The 13,213-nt window shown below is 36.6% G+C and overlaps 1 protein-coding gene across 1 annotated transcript in view; it reads right to left on the reverse strand.

Moving 5' to 3' along the window:
- The window catches only part of ZBED1 (zinc finger BED-type containing 1), a 124,605-nt gene that overhangs the window by 82,041 nt on the left and 29,351 nt on the right, over nucleotides 1-13,213 (reverse strand). Inside the window, exon 3 of the mRNA XM_063305044.1 lies at nucleotides 12,798-12,866. Within this exon, the coding sequence (XP_063161114.1) occupies nucleotides 12,798-12,866 (69 nt within the window). The remainder of the gene's footprint in view (nucleotides 1-12,797; nucleotides 12,867-13,213) is intronic.

A 13,213-nucleotide genomic window follows, 5' to 3' on the forward strand; every position in this document is an offset into this window, starting at 1 on the left:
TAACATGTTCACTAAACAGTGTTTATCAACATAAATCTGTATGATGTTTAATCATCAGAAATTATGCAAGAGAATTTTCTTTTCTTAGACTACATTCAAATATGTGCAACTATGTATTCTGTTTAAATTGTATGCCATAACTATATTTGCACTATTATAATCTTATAACTCTTAACAATTCTGAATTTCATGCTTCAGATTTATATATCCATATGAGTTCATTGATATTTTAATTTATTTTTCCACAAATACTTGGACTGATATTTTTCTAAGCAAACTGATTTCCTGTATTGATTACTTAAGCCTTTAAAAAAAAAAAGAACTATCAGGTGGTTATATGTATCTCCTTCTTATAGCTATACACAAATCCACACCAATTCCCTCTCTTTTTTATGAATCGTTCTGTGTAGCTTGAAAAATGGCATATGACTTTTACTTAAATACAAAACATGGGAATATTTTCTACATTTTTGTTGTTTATTCATTCAGTCGCTTCCAACTCTTCATGACTTCATGGATCAGCCCATGCCAGAGCTTCCTGTTGGTTGTTGCCACCCTCAGCTCCCCCAAGGTCGAATCCATCACCTCTAGAATATCATCTATCCATCTTGCCCTTGGTCAGCCCCTCTTCCTTTTGCCTTCCACTTTCCCTAGTATCAGCATCTTCTCCAGGGTGTCCTGTCTTCTCATCATGTGGCCAAAGTATTTCAGTCTTTCCTGGAGTATGGACTGCTTTGATCTTGCAGTCCAAGGCACTCTCAGAATTTTCCTCCAACACCACAGTTCAAAAGCATCGATCTTCCTTCGCTCAGCCTTCTTTATGGTGCAGCTCTCGCAGCTGTATGTTACTATGGGGAATACCATTGCTTTAATTATGCGGACCTTCGTTGTCAGTGTGATGTCTCTGCTCTTAACAATTTTATCAAGATTTCTCATTGCTCTCCTTCCAAGGATTAAACATCTTCTGATTTCCTGGCTGCAGTCAGCATCTGCAGTAATCTTTGCACCTAGAAATGCAAAGTCTGTCACTGCCTCTACGTTTTCTCCCTCTATTTGCCAGTTATCAATCAAGCTGGTTGCCATAATCTTGGGTTGTTTTTGAGGTTTAACTGCAACCCAGCTTTTGCACTTTCTTCTTTCACCTTTGTCATGAGGCTCCTCAGTTCCTCCTCGCTTTCAGCCATCAAAGTGGTATCATCTGCATATCTGAGATTGTTGATGTTTCTTCCAGTGATCTTAACCCCAGCCTTGGATTCATCCAGCCCAGCACATTGCGTTATGTGTTCTGCATACAAGTCGAATAGGTAGGGTGAGAGTATACAACCCTGCCGTACTCCTTTCCCAATCCTAAACCAGTCCATTGTTCAATGGTCTGTTCTTACCGTTGCCACTTGGTTGTATACAGATTTCTCAGGAGGCATACAAGATGAGTTGGTATCCCCATACCGCTAAGAACTTGCCACAATTTGTTATGGTCCACACAGTCAAAGGCTTTAGAATAGTCAATAAAACAGAAATAGATGTTTTTCTGAAACTCCCTGGCTTTTTCCATTATTCATCAGATATTGGCAATTTGGTCCCTAGTTCCTCTGCCTTTTCTAAGCCCAGCTTGTACATCTGGCAATTCTCGCTCCATGAATTGCTGAAGTCTACCTTGCAGGATCTTGAGCATTACCTTACTGGCATGTGAAGTGAGTGCCACTGTTCGATAGTTTGAACATTCTTTAGTGTTTCCCTTTTTTGGTATGGGGATATAAGTTGATTTTTTCCAATCTGATGGCCATTCTTGTGTTTTCCAAATTTGTGGCATATAGCATGCATTACCTTGACAGCATCATCTCGCAAGGTTTTGAACAGTTCAGCTGGGATGCCGTCGTCTCCTGCTGCCTTGTTATTAGCAATGCTTCTTAAGGCTCACTCTTCAGGATGTCTGGCTCTAGCTCACTGACCACACCGTCAAAGCTATCCCCGATATTGTTATCCTTCCTATACAGGTCTGCCATATATTCTTGCCACCTTTTCTTGATCTCTTCTTCTTCTGTTAGGTCCTTGCCATCTTTGCTTTTGATCATACCCATTTTTGCCTGGAATTTACCTCCAATGTTTCTAATTTTCTGGAAGAAGTCTCTTGTCCTTCCTATTCTATTGTCTTCTTCCACTTCCGCACATTGCTTGTTTAAAAATAATTCCTTATCTCTTCTGGCTAACCTCTGGAATTTTGCATTTAATTGGGCATATAATTTTCTACATACACATACCTTTATTTTGTTTCCTACAACTTACTGCTGGGCACTTCACATAGCACTGGTTAGCCTGGAAAGGAACAGTGTGACATGGATACATATAAAAAGTTTAGAGCTATGTAAAATTTATCTGTGGTTAAATCACCTTGCCTCTGAGCTTTGTGGCACATTGAGTGGTTTTTAGCTGAATATTAAAATGGTCACAAAACCTGGGACCTCCATTGAATGATTAGGACAAAGGAGGCACTGACAGGCGCAAGTCAAACATAGTTTCAAGTTTTTATGCTACTGAATGCAGACAGATCCAAGATTACTGTACTTATGAAAAAGAAATAGATTAGCAATCATAGATGGTTCATAACATTTATTAGAAAGGTAAGCGGTAGTTTTGGGCTTTCTATTTATGCTACTGATATCCAGTTTGCTGTATTGTGTTAGCTTGTTTTTACTTTGGAACCAGTACAGAAAGAGCACCATTGTCCTTGTTTCTTCAATTTTTTGTACAAGCACAAATGGGTTAAGTAATAAACTTCAGCATGGTTAGATCAATAATTTCTGTGCAATTATTTTGTATAGCTCATCACAGCCATAGATGATAAATTTGTATTAAATGTATAATTACTCTTTCAATGCAAGCACAATATGCATCATACTATTAAATAAATTTTTAGGTCATATTTTAAAAATAGATGTATGAATTTAAATACACAGATTGGACTTTATAAATAAAAGTTATTCCTTCTACAATTAGGAAAATACATGACAGGTATAATATGAAACATAAGACATGTGGAAGTCTGGGGTAAAAATGGATTTTTTCCCTCCATTTTTGTCCCAATATTTTGGAAGATTTGATTAAGGTCTGAAATTATCACTGTGTGGTCTAGGTCTATCTATTTTGCTAAAGATTATTCCTAGAAGACATCATTGCCACACTGAGTTTTTGTGGGGATTTCTATTCGGGTTTGAAAAATGTCTGATTTAAATCTCTTAATAGTTTGTGTCTATCAACAAGGATTATTATAAAAAGTGATTTTTCTAATAGAATAGATTCCACAGTCTGAAAAACGTATAATTTGGCTGCACTGCAGGGCTTGAAGACTGTGCAAATGGCTATATTTGCATAACTCCATATGACCACTAGATGGCAGTAGAGAGCTTTATAACTCTAAAGCTATCCATCCTGTAGCATCCAGAGAGTTAATTAATTATATAGATTCATCTATACTAAATGTGATGGCAGAGTGAAAGTAATTGAAGTCGTTATAGAGCTTTCAAGGACTTTTTGTCCATAACCCTAAATTATAAATACATCATCAATAAATCTCAGGAAGCAAAGCAGTTTATAGTGGGAATAGCTCAGCAAGCACAGCCCTAAGTCAACATGGCAAATTGTGATTCCAGGCAAGTGTCTATGGTCTGAAGATATGCTTTCCCCCAAACTAATTGTGGGTAAATACAAAATAGCAGGGATTACCAGCTCAATCAGCAGTTTGAAAACCAAATATTTAAGCCCCATCCAAAATCACATTTTGGAAATACAAGCCAATTTATTTTCCTGCAGAGGGCATTCCAACCCAAGCAGTTTTAGTTGGCTATCAGTATGAATTCAGTGATTGGTTCCAAAACACAAAATCTAAAGGACTGAAGATCGAATACCCTGTGATCAGTGTGTGTTCACACAGGGAGAGCCCAATTTATAGCTGGAACGTTTGCTACAGAACTTTCGGTTGTGAAAGATGCAGCCTCCTTTTAAAACGGAAGAGTTGTCAGCTTGGCAGCAGGACCCACTGCGGTGAGTCAACAAAAGCTTTAGTCATGTCTGCAGCTGGCCACCATGTGCTTATGAGCATTTCAGAATGCAACCTTTTTTTAGGGTTCATTGCACATATTGAAAAGTTTTGTAATTGCCTTCTTCCAGGATATATATATTTTTCAACTTCATAGCCTAGCCTGTACCCTTGGGATTTCCTGGTGATGTCAAGGACAAATTCAAGCTCCGCTTAGCTTTTTTTCAAAATCAACCACAATCAGATAGGTGTTGTTGCCTGCAGCTATTACATCAGGGTGGTTAATCTGCAGATAGCCAAGCACTGCCTGTAACACTTTTTGGGGCCTGAGAGCTGTGTGTGAGATGGAGCTTCGTTTGTGAGAATTTAGCGGGTTTCTTTATTTTTGTTAACTGTGATATGCCTATTTTAGGATTAAGGACTTTTATATTTCCCAACTCAAGATTGCAGGAAATTCTGCTGCCAGTTTCCAACAAACCTGGTCAGAAGAGAGTGCCTGGGTCTCATGTGGTCCTAAAATTGGCACTTGCCAACCTCTATATTACGGATTCAACAAGTGACTATTTTTTTCTTTAATATGAGAAGCAGCTTCAAACCACAAACATATGTATTCTCATTTAAGACAAACCAAAAAAAATCCATTATGATGTATAGAATGCACAACAAATATTTTTAACAGGTAGCACCTACTGTAAGACCCAAGCAAATACCTATCTAATGAATCATTAGCATTCATAGATAATGAATTGTTAACCCACTTTAATGGAATGCATAAAGACTAACACAATCTGAGGAAATTATAAGTTTTCATAGTATCTATAAAAATTACTTCAAAATGTTAAAATTAAGAACTTAAATAATCATACATTTGAATAATTCAAACAAAAAGTCCTGTAAAACTAATTAATCACTGAATATTTAATGAAGTAAACTACTATAATGATTTTCCTTGATTTTATTTTGGATATTTTTATCCCAAAATAATAAAAAGGTATTTTTGTATACTTTCTTAGAGCACAAGAAGTTAAACTATTATTGCCCTAATTCTTTTACATTTTTAGATGATTAAATGCAAAACCTGTATGTGGGTGCAAATGAGCTTTTGTAGGATACTGCACATTTGCAAAATAGATTTTCACTCCCTTTCGCATAAATCTGTCTTCCACCTCCTGTTTGCACCTCCTGTCCCTTTCTCCAATACCCCTGATTAAAATGAATGAAGCTATACATTAAATAGAATTCACACTCTGAAAAATATATCACTGTCTTTTTGCCTGATCTTCACTGAGACAAGAGGAAGCAAGATGTGCAGTTCTGCTGTTGATGGTTAAAAGACCCACCATGTTAATGTTAATCACATCAAGCAACAGCACATCCACAATGCCACTGCAGCGTTCATAGCCGTTGCTTCCTTTCACTGTTCCTTGCACCATTCTCCAAAATGCCAAATAGTTCAACACCTATACCGCCGCAAGCAGGATGCCTCATCAACTTTGAGAAAATGAATTATTTCTGCTACACAATATTTGTTCTCTGTCTCTGATTTGCGGCCAGAATTATCTTTTCTTTTTGTCCTGAAACAGCCTGTTCCAGACATGGCTGCTGAAAACATTTTGCCAGCACTACTTGCCAGACAGTAACAAGTGACAATTTGCCTGGAAGCCTTCCAGCAAAAAACAGAACTAGAGGGAACTCTTCAGATGAGTGAAAAAGCCAACCCCAAAGCATATCTGAATGCAGGTATGTGAAAATGACAACATGATTCCCATGAAGCCTGGCAGAATGATCTTTCCTAACAAAAATTGAGCTCCTTGTGCAATTAGTGAGTGAAATGCACCAGGGAACATGGCTGTATTACAAGTGATGGTGTAATTTAAATGAAAAAAATGTTGAAAATACGTCTTCAAAATACCTTGTTTGAAGGAGGTAATTTCTGTTTATCAGGGAGTACTCAGAGCTTAGAACAAGTGTGAAGTTAAGTATAGAGATGCCTTACTTACAACTGCCCAAAATGTTTTATTGAATATGTATTGTTGGAGTATTTCAAATATTCAGGATGCACAATAATGAGCTGAGTGAACTTCATTTAAGGAAGAAAAATTTTTCTTTCTTTCTGTAACAGCTTGATTAGAGTACAACTATGCAAATTTTAGGTAGTTGTGGCTTGCTTAGGTTTATATCTGATGGCTTGAGAACATGCTCTGCTGACTTGTATTACAGTGAATGAATAGAATTTCTGTTGCCTAGCCCTACAAACAAGAATCAATGTACAACTATATGAAGATTAGAACTGAATTTTTTTATCTACTTAACATAATTAAAATTGAAATTATATATGGAGGACAAGAATGGACAACACTTTGAAGATAATTAATGTCATTAAAATCAGATTACCAAAGATCATATTTACATGACATTTCTTTTGTTGTTTTTTAATTCAAGATTAGAACAGTTTGCATAGTAGTTCCAGTGACCGCTCATCTGGACATGAATCAATCCAGTTGCTTAAATTCATTAATAGCCAATCTAGACCCATGCCCTACTAGCTACATCTCAGCCTAAACTCCACCTTGTGCTGGAATAATTCTTTAGTAAGGGATACTTGCAGTTGAACTATAAATAGCTAAATTATATGGGGAAAAAAAGATACTATTCAGAAGTTCACTGAGAAAAGTGATAGAAGAAATTAAGTATAAACCTAAGAAAGACTTACTTTTATAAGCCAGGATGATTGAGAGAAGTGCTATAATGCAGAGAGGGCATGCTGCGGACCCCGTCTGTAAGAGAATTTCATCTGGCGGGGCCGAGGAAGCGGGACTTCTCTGCAGTAGCTCCCGCCCTGTGGAACATGCTGCCCCCAGAGGTGAGATTGGCCCCATCGCTCCTGGCCTTTTGGAGGAGTCTGAAGACCTGGTTCTGCCGCCTCGCTTGGGGTGGAGAGGGGAATAGATCTACATGGGGATGGTTGCTATAGACCACTCCTCCCACACTTGGACTGTTTTAGGTTCTTCACCACCTGGATTCTTTATTTTTACCTTTCTTTATATTCTTTATTGTATTTTTATACTGTGTATTTTATGGTTGTTGTTTTTAATCGATTGTTGTAAACCGCCAAGAGTCCCCCAATGGGAGGAGATGGGTGGGGACAAATTATATAAATAAATAAAATAAATAATATTAATTTATGAGTCCTCAATATAGCTAATTTCATATAGCTTCATAACCAAAACTGATCACAAACGTTTAGACTAAGCAATCCTTAATGGATCACAATCTTAAAGGGTCAAAATTGAAGCATGGTATAGAATCTGTTCTCCATGTTAGCTCTGAAATGTTTCAAATGCCACAATGATAAATTGCCTATCATGTATCACCAAACATTTTGACACAGCAGGAACAATCCTCAATATTTTTTCCACTGACAATGTGTTTTCCAGGTGTTTGCAGGCTGAAATACAACTCCCAACTTCTTTATGATATTATCTGTTTACCCTTTATGGACTTTTTGCTGAAAATGGATAAAAATAAACTGATGATTTCAGGATTTGATTAAAAAGGTTTGTTTATGGGAAGAAGGGAACCATGATAAATTAATTTGGGAGGGTGGAGATGGTAATTACTGTGTTTGCTGCAAATAATATCAGAAGTTGCTTCTTTTAGATATCTCTCTTTTTCTCTTTCTGCCTCCTTTGTTATCTTTCACTTTTTCTTTATTTTTTCATATTTCTTTTTTTTCCTACTTTTCCTTTTATGTTTCCATAGTTTTTTAATCTCATGTAAAATTTTATTTTAATAAAAATTACATTAAAATATTATTTGTTAAATCACACTATTATCTATTTATATCTATATGTTTTGGTTTTCTTAGCAAAGACTATCATTTTCATTTTTTCTTTTTTTATATATAATTTTATTTTTAAAATTTTTAAAAGGAAGATAAAAACTAATACAAGCTAATATAAAGTAAGAAAAAGAAAAGAAAGAAATCAAAGATAAAGCTAAAAGTGCAAAAAAGTAAAAGAAAAGAAAAATAGAAAAGAAAAAAGATACAAAGAAGTAGCTTCTGATCTTCTTTAACAGCAGTTATAAGTATAATTATAAATTTACCTCTTACTCTATGGTTACAACATAACTCTCTTCTTTCTCTAATCTATCATATATAATCATAAAAACCATAAATCATAATCCCATTTTCTTCTGGTTCACACAAAAAGTCCATAGGGGTATCGACTTCTTTTTCTCATAATTTATAGAGATTGCCTGTAAAGCTCATAGCATTATATATAGGATAATAGGATTATATATAGCATTTTTAGATCTGTAAATACTAAGAGATACTTTAGTTGAAGTAGGAGAATAGGAGTATTACTGAAGGTTTCAATTGCAGAATATTAAAAATGAACTATATCAGTCATTAACACAGTGTGTTTCACTGTTTAGAGTATTTCTCACAAATTTGAGATAAGAAAACCATTTGTGGTTTTGGTACCTAACATGGATTCTCATATACCTATACTGTTTGCAGTAGAGTCAGGATATATTTATTAAGCAGCAGTACTTCACAGGAATGATCATTTTCAAGTATGTTATAAATCTTTACTTCTCTTAAAAATAGGACATTATGACTGGTTACTGAAGTTCTCATAGTTACACCTGATATCCAAGTAAATTGCTATGTGTATTGAATGTAATCTTTGTAAAAACTGAAGTTTTATAGAAACATGACAGAAAGAATATTCTGTACCTGTTAAAGCTAAAGTCTCCAAATTGGGTTTGACTCTTGGTGAATTCTGGACATACCCATGTAGTTTTTTTGGCAACCATTTGGAAGAGGTCTGCAATTGTTTTCCTCTGCCATGTTTTTTTGAATTCCCAATTTAGCCCACAGCCTTGGAACCTTAATTCTAAAACTACTTGATATTAGCCCCACCAATTTAAGTACTGAACAAAAGACATAACATTCTGAACCCCACAAACAGTTATTTAATGGCAATATATTTTGGAGATTATTCAGCCTAGTATCGAATTTATGGTGCATGTAAAAATGGTGCATGTACAAATAGTGTATTATGCAAGGCAAAAGTGAACATTCTCTTCTTATAAACAGCTAGCTATTTTAGTTCAAACATGTTCCAAATAGCAGTTCTTTTACAATAAATAGTTTTAATTTTATTAACTCATTTTTATGGTCTAAGACCAACATTTAAAAGAAGATAATATTGCAACACATCAAGTATAAAACAGTAATGTAAAATTTAAAAAATAAAATAAAATAAAAACTTGCCTCAAAGATTAAGCCATGCTTGTCTAAGTCACAGGGGTATGAAAGTGTAACTGTGAATGGCTCTTTAAATCAGTTATGGTTCCTTTAGTCACTCCCACCATTACTCAGATATCTGTGATAATTCTAGAGCTAATACATGCTAGTGAGTGCTGCGTTCCAGGGATGTGTGCATTTATCAGACCAAAACCAAAAACAAAAGTTTTCTTTTCTTTCCATATAGAACCGTTTGAACATTCAACAGCATTAGCAGTTGGCCATTCAGCTACTCCATTGCTTTTTGGTTGTATATTTCTAACGACTGATTTGGGAATAAATAAACTGGAGGCCAGCCTCTATATAAGCATCACATTAATATCTTGCAAAATGTCTGATTAGACCACTGTGAGCTAACAGAGGCCATGGAACACTGGTCTGCTCCAGCCATCCAATACATCTTTCTGCTGTACACAGAAAAGATCATTCTGACCTTCTCTGCCAGTTCACTCAGTTGCTCCCAAGCAGTTCCTACCAGAAAATGGAGAAACAATGCTTGTTGAAGCCAAATATATTCTACACTTTTTATTTTGGGCCACAAAAAGTCATAATTTGAGCACAATGTCAATGTAAAAAATCCAAGTTTTTAACACATTTTGATTTATTTGTGATTAACAAAGGTGTAGAAACAGGATCGAAAAAAATTCCATCTCCTAAAGCTCACCATCAAGGTCATTGGATCTTCAGTTGCTTTGGTCTAAGATTCTTATTGCTGAATGCTAGGACCTTCTTCAAACTGGAGAGCCAGTTTGGTCTAGTGGTTAAGGTGCTGGGCTAGAAAGCAGGAGACTGTAAGTTCTAGTCCTGCCTTAGGCATGAAAGCCAGCTGGGGGAACTTGGGCCACTCTCTCTCAACCCAACTCACCTCACAAGGTTGTTTTTGTGGAGAAAATGGGAGGAGGAAGGAGTATTAGATACGCTAGTGGCCTTGAGTTATTTATAAAAAAAATAATGAAATTAAATAACATAAACAAAATAAATAAATAATATCAATTGTCAGAAAGGAGAAAATGACACCATGGGAGAAGAAAGGAATGTGGAAAGAAAGTAGAATGAAGGTGGCATGTGCATAAGGAAGTTGAAGTGGAACTCAAAGGTGAATGAAGAAATCCCTGGAAGAACCAAAACATTCCAGGTTTTCTTTCTGCCCAGCTGTGGCTAACCTGAAACAGTTCAGCAGAATTTTGGAATATGATGTCTTGTTTTGGGTTGGAAACAAAACTATTTCCTGTTTTGTGCATACCCCCAATTGAAAACTATTTGTTATGGGTCTCAAACCGGAAATTTATTTATTTATTTATTTACTTACTTACTTATCAAATTTCGTCACCACCCATCTCCCCCAAAAAAGGGACTCTAGGTGGTTTACAATAAAGCTAAAAAGATTAAAATACAATAAAAACAAGATATATTACATAACGTATAAATACAAGTATAAAATATAAAATAGCATCCAAGATGCTAATTAAAAGTTCCGATTCAGATTAATAAATACATGGGGACCACTTTAAGGCGCTAGCCACCCCCAAGATTGACTACCCCCCTTCCCGAGTGAGATGGCAGAGCCAGGTCTTTAACTTCTTCTGGTAGGCCAGGAGAGAGAGGGCTTGCCTCACCTCTGGGGGAAGACGGGGGCCACGGCAGAGAAGGCCCACTTCCTGGACCCCGCCAATTGGCATTCTCTCATGGATGGGGTCGGTAACATGCCCTCTCTGCATGACCGGGTAGGATGGGTCTATGTAATGGGGATGAGACGGTCCTGCAGGTAGCCTGGACCCATGCCATGTAGGGCTTTAAAGGTGATAACCAACACCTTGTATTGGACCCAGAAGCAAACTGGCACCTAATTCAGCTCTTGCAGCAAAGGTGTTACACACAATGTCTTTGGGGCACTCAATATTGCCCGTGCAGCCGCATTCTGAACCAGCTGTAGGTTCCGGATACTCTTCAAGGGTAACTCCATGTAGAGCGCATTGCAGTAGTCTATGTGGGATATGACCAGGGCATGAGTGATTGACCGGAGGGCCTCTCGATCCAGGAAAGGACGTAACTGGCATACAACACAAAGTTGAGCAGAGGACATCCTGGCCATGACTGCCACCTGCTCTTTGAGCAGGAGTTGTGAGTCCAGATGGAACCCCACATTCTGCACTGGGTCTGTCTGGGGCAGTGCAACGCCAACCAGAACTAGAGATGATAAGTTCCTGGATACAGCAGCCCCCAACCCACAGCTACTCCATCTTACCAGGGTTCAGCTGAAGCCTGTTGTTCCCCATCCAGACCCCTACAACCTTCAGGCACCAAGAGAGGGTGGTCACAGTATCACTTACATCACCCGGGATGGAGTTGTATAGTTGGATATCATCTGCATATTGATGATACCTCATCCCATGGTGGCGGATTATTTCACCCAGCGGTTTCATGTAGATGTTAAAGAGGAGTGGAGAGAGTACCAAACCCTGCAGTACCCCACAAAGGAAGAGCCGGGGGCCGGATCTCTTGCTCCCTATCAACAACAATTGGGACAGGCCCTGGCAGAAGGAGTGAACCAGGGCAAAACCACACCACCCACCCCCAACTCCCTGAGCCGATCCAAAAGGAAACCATGATCAATGGTATCAAAATACACTGTTGCTCTAAGTTTCTAGCCATGCTCTACCTCAGCATCCATCTTTTTATCATTTTGATTCAGCCAATCTAAAGGAAGGCAGTCAAATATCCTCTGCATTATATTGGGCTTGAAGGGATTGAAGAACTTCTGAATGCCATTGAACTACAATTCCCATCCTGTACTCACCAAGTCAATGGTGAGGAATGATAGCAGCTTTAATTGTTGTAATGTATTTACGGCATATTCAGTCATACTGTCAAAAAGCTAGCACCACCACGATTAATGTTGTGGTGTTAGTTTTTTAATTAAACACTCTCAAGTGAGGATACATTATAAGGAATTTAATAAGCCTAATAGTAAGTTTGGTATATAGCCACAAATATGGGTTTTCTTTCTTCATTATAGCCAGAGACGTACAGGCTAAGCCTTGTCAGATTGCTACATGTTAATGAACTATGTAAGAAAAAATGAACATGAAATCCCATTTCATAAGTGATGTACATCCATGTTATACTGTTTAGTGTTACAAATGTGTAAAGCTTTACTTTGCTTTAGACTATTGGTATCATTTAATCCAACATTGGCAACTTTTACTGCCAAATTCTTTAGCAGTAAAGTTTTCTTTTGAAAATAAAAATGGAAGGACAAAGCCTTTAGAAATATTATCATGTTGCAAAGAAAGGGTAAGCAGTTTTTCAGCAATGTGTGTTTGTAATAAATATCCTTTTAAAAATATTTCCTTTTTAAAAAGGAAAAAATAAATGAGCTAAAAAAAAGAAAATGAATTGAGAAATATGTAATACTTACAATATAGTAGGAAAACCTATATAAATTACCTTTTGCATTCAGAATTTCTTCTTTTATTTTCATCACAGATTCTTGGCCTTTCTCTTCATCATTTCCAGCTGTTATAAAAATCAAAATAAAAGACAGAGAATAACTGGCAGTATGTTAAATCTGCAAACATAACATAAAATACAACAAATATTACTTTGTATTAAAAGTTTAGAAAAATAAAACAGAACTGATGGCAAGCAGTGAAACAGTAGGGTTTTTTTTACAGTAAATATAGTATGTAGTAAAGTATAGTATAGTATGTACAGTAAAGATATATGTAGTTTTTTCATACTGAAAATGTCCTTAGTCTTCTTTGCCTTTTTATTATTTGCTTGAAAATACAGTATCTAATCAGATCACTGATTAATTTCACATGCTAGAAAAATTTTGCTGAAAAGAATTCAACAACGTTTGC

This window comes from Candoia aspera, chromosome 5 (genome assembly GCF_035149785.1).
Source record: "Candoia aspera isolate rCanAsp1 chromosome 5, rCanAsp1.hap2, whole genome shotgun sequence".
NCBI lineage: Eukaryota > Metazoa > Chordata > Lepidosauria > Squamata > Boidae > Candoia > Candoia aspera.